Source organism: Aythya fuligula, chromosome 1, assembly GCF_009819795.1.
Source record: "Aythya fuligula isolate bAytFul2 chromosome 1, bAytFul2.pri, whole genome shotgun sequence".
NCBI lineage: Eukaryota > Metazoa > Chordata > Aves > Anseriformes > Anatidae > Aythya > Aythya fuligula.
Window position 1 is genome coordinate 177,046,133 of NC_045559.1, and position 16,527 is coordinate 177,062,659.

The following is a 16,527-nucleotide window of genomic DNA, read 5'->3' on the forward strand; positions in this document are numbered from 1 at the left end:
ATAGTTATCCCCTGTCATAAAAAAAAAAAAAAACCTGTTTCCCTTTCTTGCTTATATTTGAGGGAAATGTTTCAAATACATTTGAAACATTGTACCTTTGGTACAAAAGTACCTTTTTAGGTTTTTCTTAAGTGCATAATAAACAACCTCATTTTTTCTAAAGTGCTGAGATACTGTGAAGAACTAATAGTAAGGTGTCTGTATACAGTTGCAAGAGTCTTGATAAGAGATGTGAAATCAAGTGATCTGTTTAATGATGCTGATGAAAGTTTCTCCTTCGTTCCCGCTTTTAGCGTAAAGTGGGATAGTCTTTTTTCAAGTTCCTTGTAAAGCTATAGAAAGCTTGATGAGAGACATTAATTTTTTTTTTCTGTGAGCATTCACTTTTTTTTTTTTTTTTTTTTTTTTCAAACCCTGAAAGGAACTTGGAGTGTCCTGTTTCTGTTGTCAGAGATTCTTATTGAATTAAAAAATGTGTACAGTGCAGTAAACTTCTTAACTGTAGTACACTGTGAGTGCTTAAATTTTCTTAGTCTTTGTATTTCCTAGTCCAACTGGGAGACTAGCTGATAAAGCTGTTGACGTGATCTGAACATTCAAATAATCTGTGACTAATGAAGGGGTCACTGAGTGGCAAAAATGCCTAGAATGACTGCTGTTCGTATCTTAACCAAGACACCCATCTATGTGAGCAGGAAAGAAATATTTAACAAATGGAAGTGGAATTTTTGTGTTTCGTACTGCCCTGATTCCATAACTTCTGCTAGATTGGGAAGTGTGTCCTGCGATGTTGGAAACAGTTACAGTAGAGGTCAACAAGATTTTCCCCCTGTATTTCCCCTTCATGTGCTCGTGGTTCTAATGAACTGTTGAGTAGATGGAATCAGATGAGCCTGTCCTCACTGGAGAGTGTGGGTATGAATGTGAGGTTAGCAGGAGCATTTCATTACACAGAATCAGCCGGGGGTACCTGCCCTTTTGTGTGTCTTTGTGTGTGTGTGTGGAGGGTGTCAAGGTTTTTTGTTCTTGTTTGTGCTCTTTGTTTTTAGAATTCAAAATTGTACCCCTATTTTAGGGTACCTTGCCTCTCTGAGAAGACTTGGTAAGAACTTGGGCTTGTTTTTCAAACAGTCCTTTATTAAGACTCTTGTGATAGCATTTTGCATTGATTTCTCAAACTCATTTAAAAAAAAAAATCTTTGCCATAAAATAATCAGTATTTGTGATAAGATTTTAGGTTGAAACCGAGGGATCCTGAAATGTTTTGCTGTGCTTTATTTTTTCTTCACAGCGAGCTCTTGGAGAAGTTGTGTCTTTCGCTATACGATGTCCTGCGGCCAATGATCATTCACGTTATCCACTTAGAGACACTGTCTGAACTCTGTGGGATCCTTAAAAACGAGATGCTGGAAGATCACGTCCAGAACAATGGTAACTCAGAGAAGGAATCTAATTGCTTTTAACTGTCTTCCTAACTGATAAAATTATTCAAGTGCACAGGCAACAAACTCCCTAGATTTTTTTTCTCTCTAATGGGTCTTAAACATGTCAAAGATGAGGTAAGGTTATTTTAAATAAATTATGGCTTTTTTTTTTTTTTTTTAAATAATAGAAAGGTCTGTGTTTTATCTTCACTTAAATTAATATCCCAGTGTTTTAGAGTCCCATTTTCAGTAGATTGTACAAATACAAGCAACCATTCACCCAGCAAATGGCAAACTCCAAGACTGGTATAAATGAGTCTTTTCAAATGAATAAAGTGCTTCATTTGGCTCTGCTGATGCAGCATTCGTACAGCTTTCTGTATTTCTTGTCTTTTATCAATGTGTATACCTGATTTTTGTTCATTTTCCTCAACGGAGTGGTTCCCAGGTTAGAAATTGTAACTTCAGCAGTGGAGTTGACAGAGGTTTTGGAATTTTAAGTGTTCAGTGTCCATGTTCTATTAGAAGTGGGCTGAAATTCAAAAATACCTGGTGACTCATTTCCTTTCTCATTACCTGTGTGTGATGGAATAATTTTACAGTCTTAGCCTTGCACCAAGTGATAAATAGAGATCAGACTTGGTAGCAGGTATATAACAGGGTAGCTCTGTCTCTGAACTGTGCCAATATCATGACAGATTGTAACACAGTTGGGAACAAGGAAAAAAAATTGTAACATAGTCTTTAGGCAAATCTTAAGAAGTGATTGAATACTGTTAAACACAGGCTGATACAATAGTTGTGAAGCTGGACTTGAGCTGCTTGGGATCATCTGCTCTGTTGGGTAGGTAGGTGAGTTAGCATGTCAGCTCTCCGTAGTCATACTGCAGGCATTGGCTATGATAAAACCAAAGCACAAAGGTCTGGTATCCAGGCAGAAATGCCCCTCTGACCAGCTTTTAAGTAAGCAGAACTCTTAACTCTGACATGGTGTCTGATATTGTGAGTGGGAGATCGCGTTTTCACACATGATACAAATTTGGAGAGCTACAACGACTGCAGTATGGAGTTCAGCAATTCCTCATTTGTCACCAATTTGTCTGCATGCCACTAGTCCAAAAATGGTCTGCCTTCTGCAGCAAGTCAGTTTTGTAACGGTTCTAAATGTGATGCTTAAACTTCTGCATCTAGAAACTAGCTACGTAATGAAATTAACTTTTTTTTTCTTTGTAAGCTGAACAACTGGGTGCGTTTGCTGCTGGTGTCAAGCAGATGTTAGAAGATGTACAAGAGCGCCTTGTCTATCGGACACACATTTACATTCAGACTGACATCACAGGCTACAAACCTGCTCCGGGGGATCTTGCATATCCTGACAAGTTGGAAATGATGGAGGTATCCGATCAGCTTCTATTGTCCTTGATTTGGTTTTCTTTTTATATGCAGTATATACATTTGTGTGGTACAGTGCTTTGCAGATGGGATTTTCTGGTTTTTAGGTGTATTTAGTATTACTGGCGCTATCAAAGAGGCACCTGCTGATGAAATTATGACCCTAAACTAGATGTCAGAAAGCACTTTATGTCATGCTCGATAAAACTGGTGATAGTTCTCACAGTGAATGGTTTCATTGAAACCTGAAGCTTCTAAATTTTCTCTCATCACAGTAAATTTTTATTTACTTTCAAAACTAGTAGCTGGTATTTGGTGTTCTTCAGTGGGAGCTGGAGTTGAGGAGAAGCTTTAGACAGGCACAGTTAGCTCCTGGTGTGTTTTCAGAACTACTGGTCAACTAGTGTTTGGCATGAATGTTGGTATGCTATGCACAGATGATATATGGGGAGACTTGGCTTTACCTATAGATATTTTAACATATTATCAATGGTTTTCAGTTGCGTTTTTCAAATTCTTCCCAGTATCAGCCATTTTAGCAGTCATCCCAAGCCCTTTGACTCAGTGGTCCTAGTGAAAGGAATCAGACTAACTACTTAGTTTGAGAGATCGATACTATATTGATGAAATATTCAGAATGAGAGTACTCACAAGATTAAAAATGTGTCCAATGAAAGACTTTAAAATTGATTTTTTGGCTAGAGGAATCTGTGTTTTGATATGCAACTGGAAGGTAGCATTACTTGGAAGGGATTAAGCATCACAAAAATCCCTCAAAATAGCTGTTGCCATTCATTTCATAATGAGGCTCCGGAGCTGTCAAAGGATGGGGCTGGCAAAGAATGATAATTCCAGCCCGGATTGGCAAGATGCAGATTTCTTTGGTCCATTCTGCTTCCCATTATCTACCAGAACAGCTGCTGGTCCTTAGAAAATCATAGGACTTAATTGCAGCTGATGAGTCAGTAGAGAAGCTGTTGTTTGACTCTGGAATCAGATCATTACTTAGCTCTAAAGCTTCCGTGTTTTACGTATATGTACACATACAAGTGTGTATTTCTTTGGGCTGGAAGACATTAACTTTGTAGAACTGTATCTTACTGTGTTCAATTCTTGCCTCTAAACAGACAAACACAGTGAGAAACCTCTTAGTACTGAATTTGCATCGCTATAATCTTGTCATTATATATGTTTAAAACTTTCTGCTATGTTACAGTTTGTGCCTTTGTGACTATAAATGGCATTTGTAGGTTTTTAGGAAAAGATTTACAAATCCTGAAGATAGTAAAGGGCAAGGAGTCTACAAAATTAACTATGAAAGTTCAATGATCAATAAGTTTTTGAAGAGGCAAAACTAGTAATTGAGAAGCCCACCACACAAAACATAGCTAAATGGGATCCCTACATTCAGGGTAGCTCATGGTCGGAAGTTTTACCAGTATGAGTACTTGTAGTGCAGTATGTTTACTAAATCTGAGTGCATATAGCTGAATGAAAAAATGTGATAATTTTCTAATGTTAGCTATACCTTCCTTAGGCTGGGTTTCTGTGTTGTTTGCTTACATAAGGCCTTATTTTCATAGAATCTGAGAATGGTTTAGGTTAGAAGGGACCTTAAAGCCCACCCAGTTCCACCCCCCTGCCATGGGCAGGGACACCTCCCACCAGCCCAGGTTGCCCAAAGCCCCATCCAGCCTGGCCTTGAGCACCTCCAGGGATGGGGCAGCCACAGCTGCTCTGGGCAGCCTGTGCCAGGGCCTCACCACCCTCTGAGGGAAGAATTTCCTCCTAACAGCTAATCTAAGTCTTCCCTCTTTTAGTTTAAGGCCATTCCCCCTTGTCCTATCACTCCATTCCCAGACAAAGAGTGCCTCCCCAGCTTTCCCGTTTGCCCCCTTTCGGTACTGGAAGGCTGCTGTAAGGTCTCCCTGTGGCCTTCCCTTCTCCAGGCTGACCATCTTCTGACAGGTCCATGTCCTTGTGCTGGGGGCCCCAGAGCTGAAGGCAGCACTCCAGGTGGGGTCTCACGAGAGCAGAGCAGAGGGGGACAATCCCCTCCCTCACCCTGCTGGCCACACTGCTTTTGGTGCAGCCCAGGATACGTCTGGTTTCTGGGCTGCAGGCACACATTGCTGGCTCATGGTGAGCTTCTCACCAGCCAACACCCCCAGGTCCTTCTCCTCAGGGCTGCTCTCAATCCATTCTCTGCCCAGCCTGTGTTTGTGCTTGGGTTTACCCCAGCCCAGGTGCAGGACGTTGCACTTGGCCTTGTCGAACCTCATGAGGTTCGCACAGGCCCAGGTCCCCCTGGGTGGCATCCCTTCCCTCCAGCATGTCCGCACCACTCAGCTTGGTGTCACTGGTAAAAGTGCTGAGGGTGCACTCGATCCCACTGTCCCTGTCACCAACAAAGATGTTAAACAAACATCAAGCAGTGCTTTTTCAATTTTCTAATGTGTTCTCTGGCCATTCAGTTAGGAAGAGAAAGAAAGTGTGCTTTACAGCTCGTTCTACAGAGAACTGTTTGCTGTTGAAAGTATGCTGTTCTTCATTTGTCCTCATAAGACTGTTTTTACCTGGTTTGGGACTCATTTTGCTGTTTGATTGCTTTTAAACCTCAAAACCTTACTATTTAGGGAGGCCTTCTGTCTGAGTAAATTAATTATTAAAATGTTAAAAGCATGGGGCAGAAGTATTTCTTGTGCTGGTCTGCTCAAATATTAATGCAGTTCTCTGCCCATTCCCCCTGCCTGTAGTTGCTGTGACGCAGACCAAGCGGTGGCAAAAGGTTGAAGCGTGCAAGGGTTGAGTAATATTAGCAGGAAGCTCTTTCTTGAACTCCTGCAGGGAATAAACTAGAGAGCACTTCAGGACCATCTGCACGTAACATTCGTAGGAATAAAGCCATCATAGAGATGGTCTGTATGAAATCCAATTAAATGTTGAGTTGGGTTCCTCTATTTTGAGTTTCTCTTTCTAGGTGTCTTGACTGGTTAATCTTTAGAGATCAGTTAAGACAGGCAAAAATGGAAAGAACAGTACTTTGCAGAGATCAGTTCAGTGCTCATGAATCTTTTAAGTTTGTACTCTAATATTTCATGTACTGTTTTGGAAACCGCTGTCTTTACTTTTTTTTCATTTCTTTGAAGTACTGGTGACAGTCAGTATAGCTGACTCCTCTCGCAATTTAGTGTTCTTTACTGTATTATAATCAAAGCATAATGCTGCTTAAATAATATATATATTGTATCTATATACATACAATTTTTTGTGGTGTGTCTTCCTCTGCAGCAAATTGCACAGAGCTTAAAAGATGAGCAGAAGAAGCTGCCGTCTGAAGCTTCATTTTCAGATGTCCGGCTAGAGGATCCTGAGTCCTGCAGTTTAGTGAAATCTGGTATGAAATGTATCTCTTGTTGTCAAATGAACGCATAAAGCTCACAGAGAGTGAGCATTAACTCGAACCATCAGTGAGAAACTTGCACGTATCTTAAAGGGCTGTTTCCCTAAAGGTTTGGAGGGGAGAGCTTTGTCTTGGAGTTCTTAACATTTTATTTTTTGAAAGAGGAACAACTTATTCTTGTTCCTTCAGTGGCTGTGGTGTTTCCTTGTGCCCTCAACTCAATCAATTCTTTGCAGCAATTATTTTTGTAGTTGTATATAATTATTGTTCTTGGAATAAAATGGAGCTTCGGTATTCTTTACTGCAAAGTAGCCCTGCCATCAAGATGTATGCTTAAAGGGTGATGTTTGTTAGCTGTGCTAAAATGAAAAAGGTGGTTTTGGTGTCAGGCATGTCTCTTAAATTAATGCTTTTAACATTTAGGAGTGTTTTTTTTGTGTGTGCCTTTAACTGGGAAGTCAAGTTCTTTCTTTGAATGCTTTTCCACTTACTGAAATCAGTTAGTAATTTTAGCTGTTACAATAATTCGTGGTACAGTCCTTGACTTTTTAAATGTGAACTGTGTGCCTGTAAATTACAGTGAACTGGAAGCGTATTCCATGAAACCCAGTTCTTTTAATGCCAGTGATAAGTGTTACAACCCTTTAAATTTTTCCCTAAGGTCCATGAAGGATTTCTTCCTTTATTTTATCAGCGTTCAGAATGGTGTAGTGTTGTGTTTCGCACAGTCCCATATGTTTTCCTGAAGATCTTTCTGGCTGTTTCTAGCTGGACTCCACAAATGCTATTAAGAGCAGGGTCCCTCTTGCCTCATGCCAAGCGTGTGGCGTTAACAAGCCCTGTAAACCCCACCTGCAGTCAGGAGGAGGAAGGGACCTGTGTGGTGTAATTCGTCCCATTACGAGATAAGTGCCTGAGATAACTGGGGTTATTGGCCCTTCAGAATTCCTCACTCCCACTTCAGTGCCTGCAGGAGTAGCTGAAGTAACTAAAAAGTAGCTTCAACCTGATAGCTGAGGTCTTACGGGCCTTCTAATTAGTGACAATAAATACATGGTTGCAAAAGGGAGAAAGATATTGCTGATTTAATTTAGACAGTTCCCACACTTACAAAATAAGCACCACACAAATGCTTCTTCCATCATTAGGTAAAACGTCAACATTTTTACTTTTTGAGTGGTTGCTGATGGCAATCTGAGTTACGATGCTATTGGCTTAGCTATTTCCCAAAATTTTAGGAGAGAACAAAAATTATACAAGGCTTCTGTCTGGCAGGTGTTGTGGAAATCCATCTTGAGCATACAGAGGTATTACAGAGGTTACCCAGGAGGAGGGCTTTCTTATTTTTACAGTCCTACCCCTGCCCGCCTCTCTGAAATGTTTTTGCCATCAGTTTTGAGGTTATTAACATGATGTTCAAACCCTACACTTCCTACAGATCTTTAATCCATGTAGGATCATCCCCAGCAGAAAAGAAAACATGAAGAAGTAAAATTTATGGAATGTTTTTTTTTTTTTTTCCTTTTTTTTTTTTTTTCTGACCATCCCTTGTGGTTTCATGATCACTAACTATTTGTTTTTCCCTTCTACACCTCTCAGTAATTGTTTGACCATTTCAGCTGTTGAGTTAAGGCGGGGGAGCCACTAGAGACATGCCTGTAAAACTAATTCATTAAAAAAGATTGAGCGGGGCCATTGCTGAAAGCAAAATTGTGTCTTTCACAGCCGTGTGTGCTCTGTACACGTCAGTAAACTAGTTCTGACCTGCTCAGAAAGAGAAAAGCTAACCTGTTTGGGTGCAATATGTCATGTTACTGTGGAGTCAGTATGAAGTGAGTTGATATTGCAGTTGAAAGGACAGATGGATGAGTTTTTCACATGTGCATTTTACTTTTAAATAGGTTCGGCGGAATCCCTTAATCCCAGACACCAGTCCACGGTTTCGCCAGCGGATCTGCATGGGATGTGGTATCCCACCGTCAGAAGGACGCTAGTGTGTCTCTCCAAACTGTACAGATGTATAGACGTATGCAAAAATTTCTTTATCTAATATTTTTAGGGAAGTTATGAAGCTTATAGCACTGGTTCTGAATGTTTTTATCTAAGAGGAATGGACAGTTTCTGGCCCCTGTTATCTCCTATTAGGCTTTTTGCTGATATCTTTACGTAAAACGTGAACTGACAAATTTTGGTCATTATTTCCAAGACAATTTTGGAATTTTGTAGAATTAGAAAAAAAAAATAATGCTGGTTTGTACATCCATTCCTTTTGCTATTACGGAGATATTTCAGTGTCTGATGCTTAAGTTATTTACCACACCAAAACTGAGGAGTGAACAGGAAAGGATAGAAAACTCAGGCTCAGTTACACAGAATGATCTTATTGCTGAAATCATTGGGTGAATGTGTTTTTTGCTATGTGCTTTTCAGCACATCAGACAGGGTGATGTTTCTGGTCTTAAAAATGCTGGCTCTGCTGCTTCTATGTTTTGAACGTGTTCCCAGTTTTTTTGTGTTGCACATCTTTAAAAAAGTAGGAAACTGACATACCAAACAATGTTTAAATTTTCCAGAGTTTAAGACAGTAGGAATCCTCATGTCTAAGAGAAACAAATGTGTTATTTACTTCACAAGTATTTTGAGATTTGCACTTTAAAGTCTGACTTTTGTCTGTCACCTAACAGAGCTAGTAAGTCTGAGAAACGTAATGTAAATGGTTTTGTTTCTCTGTATGTGTTCTATCTTACTTAGTACGTGCTTAATACCCAGGTACAAATTCAGAGCTGGATGGTGGTGGACACAAGCATACGTTTAGTGTAGACCTGTATCCAGTCTAAGTGCTGTAACAAACTTTTATGTATCAAGGCTTTATTCTATTGGATTGCATTTGTCAGTATGTTTGTAACTAACTAATCTAGAGTTTTATGTGTTGGTAAGCATAACCTTCACAAGCCACAACTCTTAAATTCTGTTTAGGCTTTGCTAATGTTTTATTTTTTGGTCTGATTTCTTCTTTCCTGCAGAGGGCAGTGTTTCAGGGATTATCGCAAGAGGCCTTATCTGCCTGCATCCACTCACTGCTGGGAGCTGCTGATTCTATCAGCAAAAACAAGGTCAGAGTCTGTGCTTTGGGGATAGGGTGGTTTTTCTCCTTTAACTTTTCCCCATGTACATGTAAAGCCATGAAGTAGTCGTTCCAAATTCCATTGAAATCTTAGTGAAATCATGTGGCTCTGACCAAATTCCAGACTTGATGGAATTGCTAGCTGATTAATGTATTCTAAAACGTGCAAACCTATCTGAAAAGGTAAAATACAAATCACAGCAATCATGTTTACGGGCTGCTATTACTCATGTGAATTCATTCAAGTGATGCCTGAATAAAAATAGTGCTGGAAGTCTATTCTGCTACCAATTTGCCTGTTAATCTTTTTTTTTTCTTTTTTTCCTGCTTCTTTTTTTTTTTTTTTGAGTTTTCAAAAATCTTTCCAAGTATTAACTTAACTGGCAAGATTTGATAAGTCTTTTCTGCTCAGAACTATTTATGAATCGAAAGCTTTGATCTCGTGTGTGTTGTTCAGAATCTGATGCAGTTTCATCAAGTCATTTTTACCTTACGTGTTACTTTAATTGGAGTAAACCTGTGTGGGTTTTCTTCTCTTGCAGTTTCCTGAATACAAATACTGTAGTATTTACTAATTCCTAACAGCCAGGAAGTGAAATTTATTAAAACAAACAAAAAAAAGAAAACTCTTGATAGGATAAACTTGCTGGATTTGTATAAGCAATAAATACGTAGCAATGAAAACAAAATAGTTGCTATTAGAAATGAAGAATTATTTAGAAGTATTTGTTTTGAGTGTCTCATGAAAAATACCTGTTACATGTAGCACCTCTAAAAAGAAATTCAAATTCAAGCCACATTTTCCTCTCGCTTGAGCATGTAACTGTTTGGTATGTAAATGATTCAGATTTATACAGATCCATTCCAGCATTGTACATCAGGTCAGAGAATGAAACTGATCCCACAGTGAGCCCTGAACAGACTGGCCTGGGACTAGGATCTGTACCAGTTTGCTGTTGGTGCATGTTAATATAACATTATCTGATGAAATTCTGCATATAAGAAAAAAAAGCCTCAAGAAACCAGTGCACCACGTATTTTTAGTGAACGCTTCCATTTGTTAAAACTGTAGATTTAAACCTATTTTCTTGACTTTCTCATTTAACATTATATCAAGGAAAGATCTTTTTCAGCTTGCAAAGGCAAATACACCTTTAATCCTCCTTCATTTGCCCCAATGAGCCATGAACTTGAAAGATTAAAAACTGCTTGTGGTATAAAGCATAGCTGAAATAACAAGCAGTGCAAAACTGATCATCTCGGTGGTGTGAACCTGGCCTTGGTTTATTCTTTCTATCTTTGCCATACAGTATAGAAATTAACTAAGCTTTGTGTTTAATGATATGAGAAAAATGCCTCGTAAGACCTTTGCACAGTAGCAAAGTTAATGTTTCTGTAATAACCTTGATTATCTGTCTTTCTGGCTTTTTTAAATCATCTTAACGATGGCAAAAAAAAAACACCCTTGCAATTTCGTATTTTTCAACCTAAATCATATGAATTACATGAAATAATTCCTGGCTTTTATGAAGAATAAGTTTGTGTCTTTCAAATACTGGATACCTGTACCTAATGTGGACATTTAGAAATAGAGCTGTATATAATCCAGGTCTAAGAAATAGGAATAAAGTCAGCTTCTGCAGGGCAGTATATTCAGAGCAGTACAGAAGTGAGTCTTGTTGATCCTAGAATGCAGTTAATGGCACTACAGACTAATGTAAAAAGCTTGTTTGGAAAATTATTGGTAATAATTTTGTTGCAGGAAATTAACTAATAAAAAAGCGAAGGTGTTGAAATTGTGTTCTTCATTTAATGGTTGCTTTTTACATGTAATGAGTATTTTTTTTTCCTTGTGCTGTAGACCCAGGTTGATGGACAGCTTTTCTTAATAAAACACCTTTTGATTCTTCGTGAACAAATTGCTCCTTTCCACACTGATTTCACCATTAAGGAAATTTCCCTGGACCTTAAGAAAACTAGAGGTACTAAACAGTTGCTGGCTACAGAACGGGATGGCGTTGTCATCCCTTCATGTGCTAGCAAAAGTTCTGGGTTTATTTTATGTTCACCTGCAATGACCTGTATGCTTGTGCTAATCTCTTGCTTTGTTCTTAGCTTCTCTGAGAGAAAAAAAAAACAAACAACAAAACAAATGTTCTTTTTTAAAGGGCAATTCAAGATGTATCTAACTAAAGTTCTTTATTTTTGTATGGAATGCGTTTGACTGCCTTTTGCTGCTCACCTAACTTCTTTATCCAGTCCTTTTTAAGAACAGCTAAATAATCTCTGTTTCTGCACAGAAATGTCTCTTCCCTCTTCTGATCTTTTAAATGAATATCTGTTGTTATTGCTGTTTAACAGGCTAATTTAAAAAAATACATAGCTGACTTGCCTGAAACAAATTAAGATTCCCTAAACTTTTCTATTTTGTTTAGGAAGGAATTCTTTTTTATATTGCAAGTCAAATAAGCAGTATTGTTGTATGTTTTTTTGTGGCAACCATGTCTGTTTTTAGGAATAATAGAAATTACGTGTTTGTTTTTTTTTTTTTTTTTAAATTGTGCTATGGCTCCTTTGTGAAATGAAGGAAAAAAAGCCCTACGAAAATAAAAGCGAACAGTTGTGGAGTTGTCAGGTTTATAAAGATAAGGGGAAGAGTAATGGGAAGCATGTCAAGTTTCTCCTCTTCTGTTCTGGAAGAGAAAGCTGAAGAAATAACTTTTCTTTCCTGCCATCTAATACGCTGCTCTTCTAACTCTGAAGCGAGCGATTCCCACACTAACCATTTCATCTGTTGCATTTGAACATCAATGAAACCACGTACCTGTTGAGTAGTTTCTAGTTGACTGGAGGTTAAAGGGTAAATACGTCCTTTTGGTGTCTCTTCCTGGCTGACACACGAGTTTGTTCTCCCTCTTTAATTAACTGAATAAATTTCTGTGCCAGCCAGTGCTTCGCACGCGGTAGTGGTAAGTAATGGGAAATGCTTTCTTTATGGTGGGGGATGGAGGCTGTTGAAAATGTAGACTGAGCTTAATTCTTAATGTAGCGTGGCACAGGCCAGCAGGGCTGTTATATTTGGGATGAGTTGTAGTAGAAAGATAGCATGGCTAATAAGAGTTTTATTGTCTTCCAGCCAAGCTCTCTGCACATAGATTGTACTTTGGGATTTATATCTGAAAGGAACACTGCTTAATGTAAAAGTCATGCTTCCACTTTTTTAAAGTAGTTTAATACTAAGGTTATTGCAACTGGAAAATATAGCGGGGAGAGGTGGCTTTCACACTCTCTGGCTTGTAGGCATCTAATGAAGAACTTAGGCTCTCTTTGGAATCAGAAGTAATTCAAAGAACAGAATGAATCTTTCTCTGCAGTCTCCTTTAACTGCACGGAGTTCTTAGTTTGGCATTTAAGTGCCTGGCATTCCCTCTTTGTTTAATGCACTTTGACAGCACTTCTTTAACTCACACATCTTCTTTCCCTCCCGTTGTTTCATCCAGCACCAGAGGCACAGAATTACTTTTGATACGAAAGAAAGCAGATGGAGGTGTAGGATGGTAAAAGAATGACACTGGGGCAACAAGCTACACAGAAACTGTATTGATGATTTTCTTTTTCCCAATTTGATTAGATTTCAGGTTGACAACATTCCTTTAATTCAGTAGGAATAATTTCAGGATGATGTGTTAATTGCAGGCATTTTTGTTTTTATTTCTTGGTACCATAAATATGAATGTATTTCAATATGTTGATGTTTTTGGTTTAGTCTTAACTAAAAAATTAAGCACACAGGAAAAGAGTGTCAGTTCTGAGTCGCTTTGTGCAACCATGCTTGGTTTTCCCAGTTTAACTGCTCAACTACGTAGCTTATGTAAAAGTCTTTCACTTGTAGATGCTGTTACAAAAGGAAAAGAGCTCACACACTTTGCTTGCTGATAGCCCTACAGTTGTTATCAGTCATTTTTTAGTTTGATGTAATGAATTTTTCTGTTTGAACTGTGTTAATTGTTAGATCCAGGCGTACTGTGTGTGTTTCTGTGTGTATGCATTTGTGTGTGCACGTGCATGCACACCTACTGGTCGTGGGATCTGTAGTGTTACAATGATGCTAATGAGGCTTGACCATCTTAATGAGTAAATAAGTGAATAAAGCTTTGTGTTCCTGGAGCTGAAGCCCATTTACTTACAGTGCGAGTGATTTTCTGATTCACAGATGCGGCGTTTAAAATCCTGAACCCTAAAACAGTTTCAAGATTTTTTAGACTAAACAGCAACAATGCCTTGATACAGTTCTTGCTGGAGGTAATACGGAGTCTCGTTGCATTCAGAAAAAATTGGTCGTTAAGCGGGTGGTGATCTCTGGCAAATAAAAAGGAGGGATTTGTTGTCTTCTCTTCAAGGGTACTCCAGAAATCAGAGAACATTATATCGACTCGAAGAAGGATGTAGATCGTCATCTGAAATCAGCTTGTGAGCAGTTTATTCAGCAGCAAACCAAACAGTTCATAGAACAGCTGGAGGAGTTCATGACAAAGGTACAAGCATGTTGTATATTTGTTAACTTAACTGAAATACTGATAGGTCAGTGAAATTAGTATTTAAATTGGGTACAGGAGAAGCTGTTAGATCTCTCTGATTAGCTGAAGATGTTGGCATTTCCCATTTTAAAACTGATTCCTTTTAAGTTTCAACAAGGAACTGTCAAAGCATTTTCAAAATTAATAGTTTAAAAGAACAAGGCATAGTTTGTTTTTAAAAGCAACTCTTACACTCTTTTGTTCAGAAGCTGTACCTGTTTCAGTGAGTTGAAATAGGGCTATGAAAGTCAGCAGAAGCTTTTTTCTGTTTGCAGGAAAAGCACTCTCCAACCTTGACTGAATTTGTAAGCCCTCAATAAAAGTCTCAGGTTGTGCGTGTTCTTAAGAGAAATCTCAGATTATGGCAGCCATACTCCAGTATACTCTTAGCAGCCAGCTAAGTTTGCTGAAGGTTTTTATTTTCAGCATATTTTACAGCAGTGAAGTGATTGCTGAGCAGGGCTTTCCTTCCAAGTCTTGTTTTGTCAGGAATTTCTGTCACAAACTGAGGCAGGAAGATTGGGCATCCTAGAGGACAGGAACAAAAGCTGTCCTGGTACAATACACTTTTTTATAGAACCTATCCTAGGGCACAGGATTCGAGACACCTTGAGAAAAGCACGAAGTGTGAGCTATTATTTCTGGAAAACAAAGCACGATGCGGATCCATGTTGCACTAAGATGTGTTTTTATAGCACAACAACTCAGAAATTGGGTCCTACAGCATTGCTGGACTTCAAAAATCTTCCAGCTGCTGGCTTTCTGAGAATTTAGAAGATTACAATGTTAAATTTACTGATGCCTGTGATGATGGGGCAAGGGGCCAATACCATGCCTAAAATACAGGTGATTAAAATGCAGATGATCCACTGAGATTGCTAGATTGTTGAAGTTATTCCAATCTGGGGAGTTTGACTAACGTGATGAAGTATAATTCCCTTTTGAGGTTTCTTTGGCACCTAAGGACACAAAGAATTTTTGTAAATTTAATCCCATTTTGATTTTTTTTTTTCAAGACATGTTTATGATTGTAATTTTGAACTGCATTTCTGTCAAGCTGTTTCCCCTGTGTATTAAGTCAGGACCTAGAAAAAAAGAGAGTTCAGTAACTAGGAGACTTGTGCAATTGTTACTTGGTCAGTATGTTGTGACTTCAGCTGAAAGAAACATCATTTTGTTGATTGTCATTGTTTTAGGTGGCTGCTTTAAAAACAATGGCTACTCAAGGAGGTCCCAAATACAGCCTTTCACAGCAACCTTGGGCACAACCAGGTATTTGCTTTGTTTTACTTTCATACTGCTTCAGAGATCCTTGTAGGCTGCTAAAGCCGTGATCATTTACCTGTTTGAGACTCCCACAGGAAACTCATCTTCAAAAGATGACTTTCTCTTCAGAACTTTCTCTTCAAAGTCCTGGCTTATATTTTTACTTGTGTGCCAGTTTAAATGTCGTCAGATACTTCTAAATCAAAACCTGACAAACTTAAGAATATGCGTTTAATTGGAACAATAGCTGAATGAATCGAGTGTTTCTCAAGCTGTGAGTGCTCTTGCATGAAAACAGCATTTTCACAAACAGATGCAGAATGTGCCTATGGAATTACTTGATCACGTTGAGATGAAGCTTTGGCTTTTGTAGAAAAAAATCCGAGTCTGTATTGAAGCTTTTATTGTCTGTAGCTGTGGCAAGTGCTTCCTTTTCAGAACTCAAATGCTTCGTAGGAACATTTGGAGTAGTTCAGATGTTCCTGGGTTGCTTTGCTGTTCGCATTACCAAGTTGAGCTTCTCGATGACACTGAGAAATCTGTTTATTCCAATTCATACATCGAAACCTTCTGTTGCTGCATCACGTTCTTAAAATGCAAAGCCAGCCATATTCATTCATAATTCAGTGCTGCTCCATGGTCAGACACTCTCAAGGGCTAACTTGAGCTTCTGCTTAATATTTCCTGTTTCTTCAGGGGTATTTTTAATGTTTGTCTGGAGATAATTATGTGTGTAGAGGCAGATCTAAGCAGATCTTCTGTTGTTTCTTGGAGTCATTTGTGTGGGAAGCAGGAGTAAGTAGGAGAAAATTGAGGCACTGTAGAAAGAGAGGAAAAACAAACATAGGATACTAACTTGGGGGATTTAAGGCTACAAAATGTATGTTGCCCCTGCCCTTTAAGCAAAGATCTTGTAAAGCCATTAAAATACCTAGCAATAAAGAAAGAAGGTCTTGTCTGAGAGGGGATTCCTGTCTGCTTGATTCAAAATGCAGAAGGCTGTGCAGCCCTTCTTCTTCCAGACACAGCCTGTGGACAGTAAGGAGAATAGGTGCTGCGCTGTTCTGTTTACTAGCAGTATTTATTCCTGGCAGTTTGACGTGGGGGTGGCCTGTGTAAAACTTTGTTGCTCCTTCAGTTGGAAGGCTGCAACTCCAGGAACCTGAGGAGTCTGCGTTAGCTGGCAGAAATGGGTTGGGTGCTTTTGTTGCAGAGTAAGAGGCTGATGTCTCGAGGAGTTCCTGAGAGGTGAGCCTGGTCTGGCGTGTGCTCATATGATGGAATGATGCTGTGCTGCCCAGTCTGCCCCCCTATTTCCCCTTCAGTCCACCCCGTGGTTGT

General features: G+C 39.0%; 1 protein-coding gene across 1 annotated transcript in view; it reads left to right on the forward strand.

Annotated features, from left to right (window-relative positions):
• Positions 1-16,527, forward strand: part of COG3 (component of oligomeric golgi complex 3) — a 29,824-nt gene that overhangs the window by 9,322 nt on the left and 3,975 nt on the right. Inside the window, exons 12-20 of the mRNA XM_032197362.1 lie at positions 1,292-1,431; positions 2,659-2,819; positions 6,108-6,213; positions 8,121-8,245; positions 9,243-9,332; positions 11,205-11,325; positions 13,557-13,645; positions 13,744-13,878; positions 15,117-15,192. Coding sequence (XP_032053253.1) covers positions 1,292-1,431; positions 2,659-2,819; positions 6,108-6,213; positions 8,121-8,245; positions 9,243-9,332; positions 11,205-11,325; positions 13,557-13,645; positions 13,744-13,878; positions 15,117-15,192 — 1,043 coding nt within the window. The remainder of the gene's footprint in view (positions 1-1,291; positions 1,432-2,658; positions 2,820-6,107; positions 6,214-8,120; positions 8,246-9,242; positions 9,333-11,204; positions 11,326-13,556; positions 13,646-13,743; positions 13,879-15,116; positions 15,193-16,527) is intronic.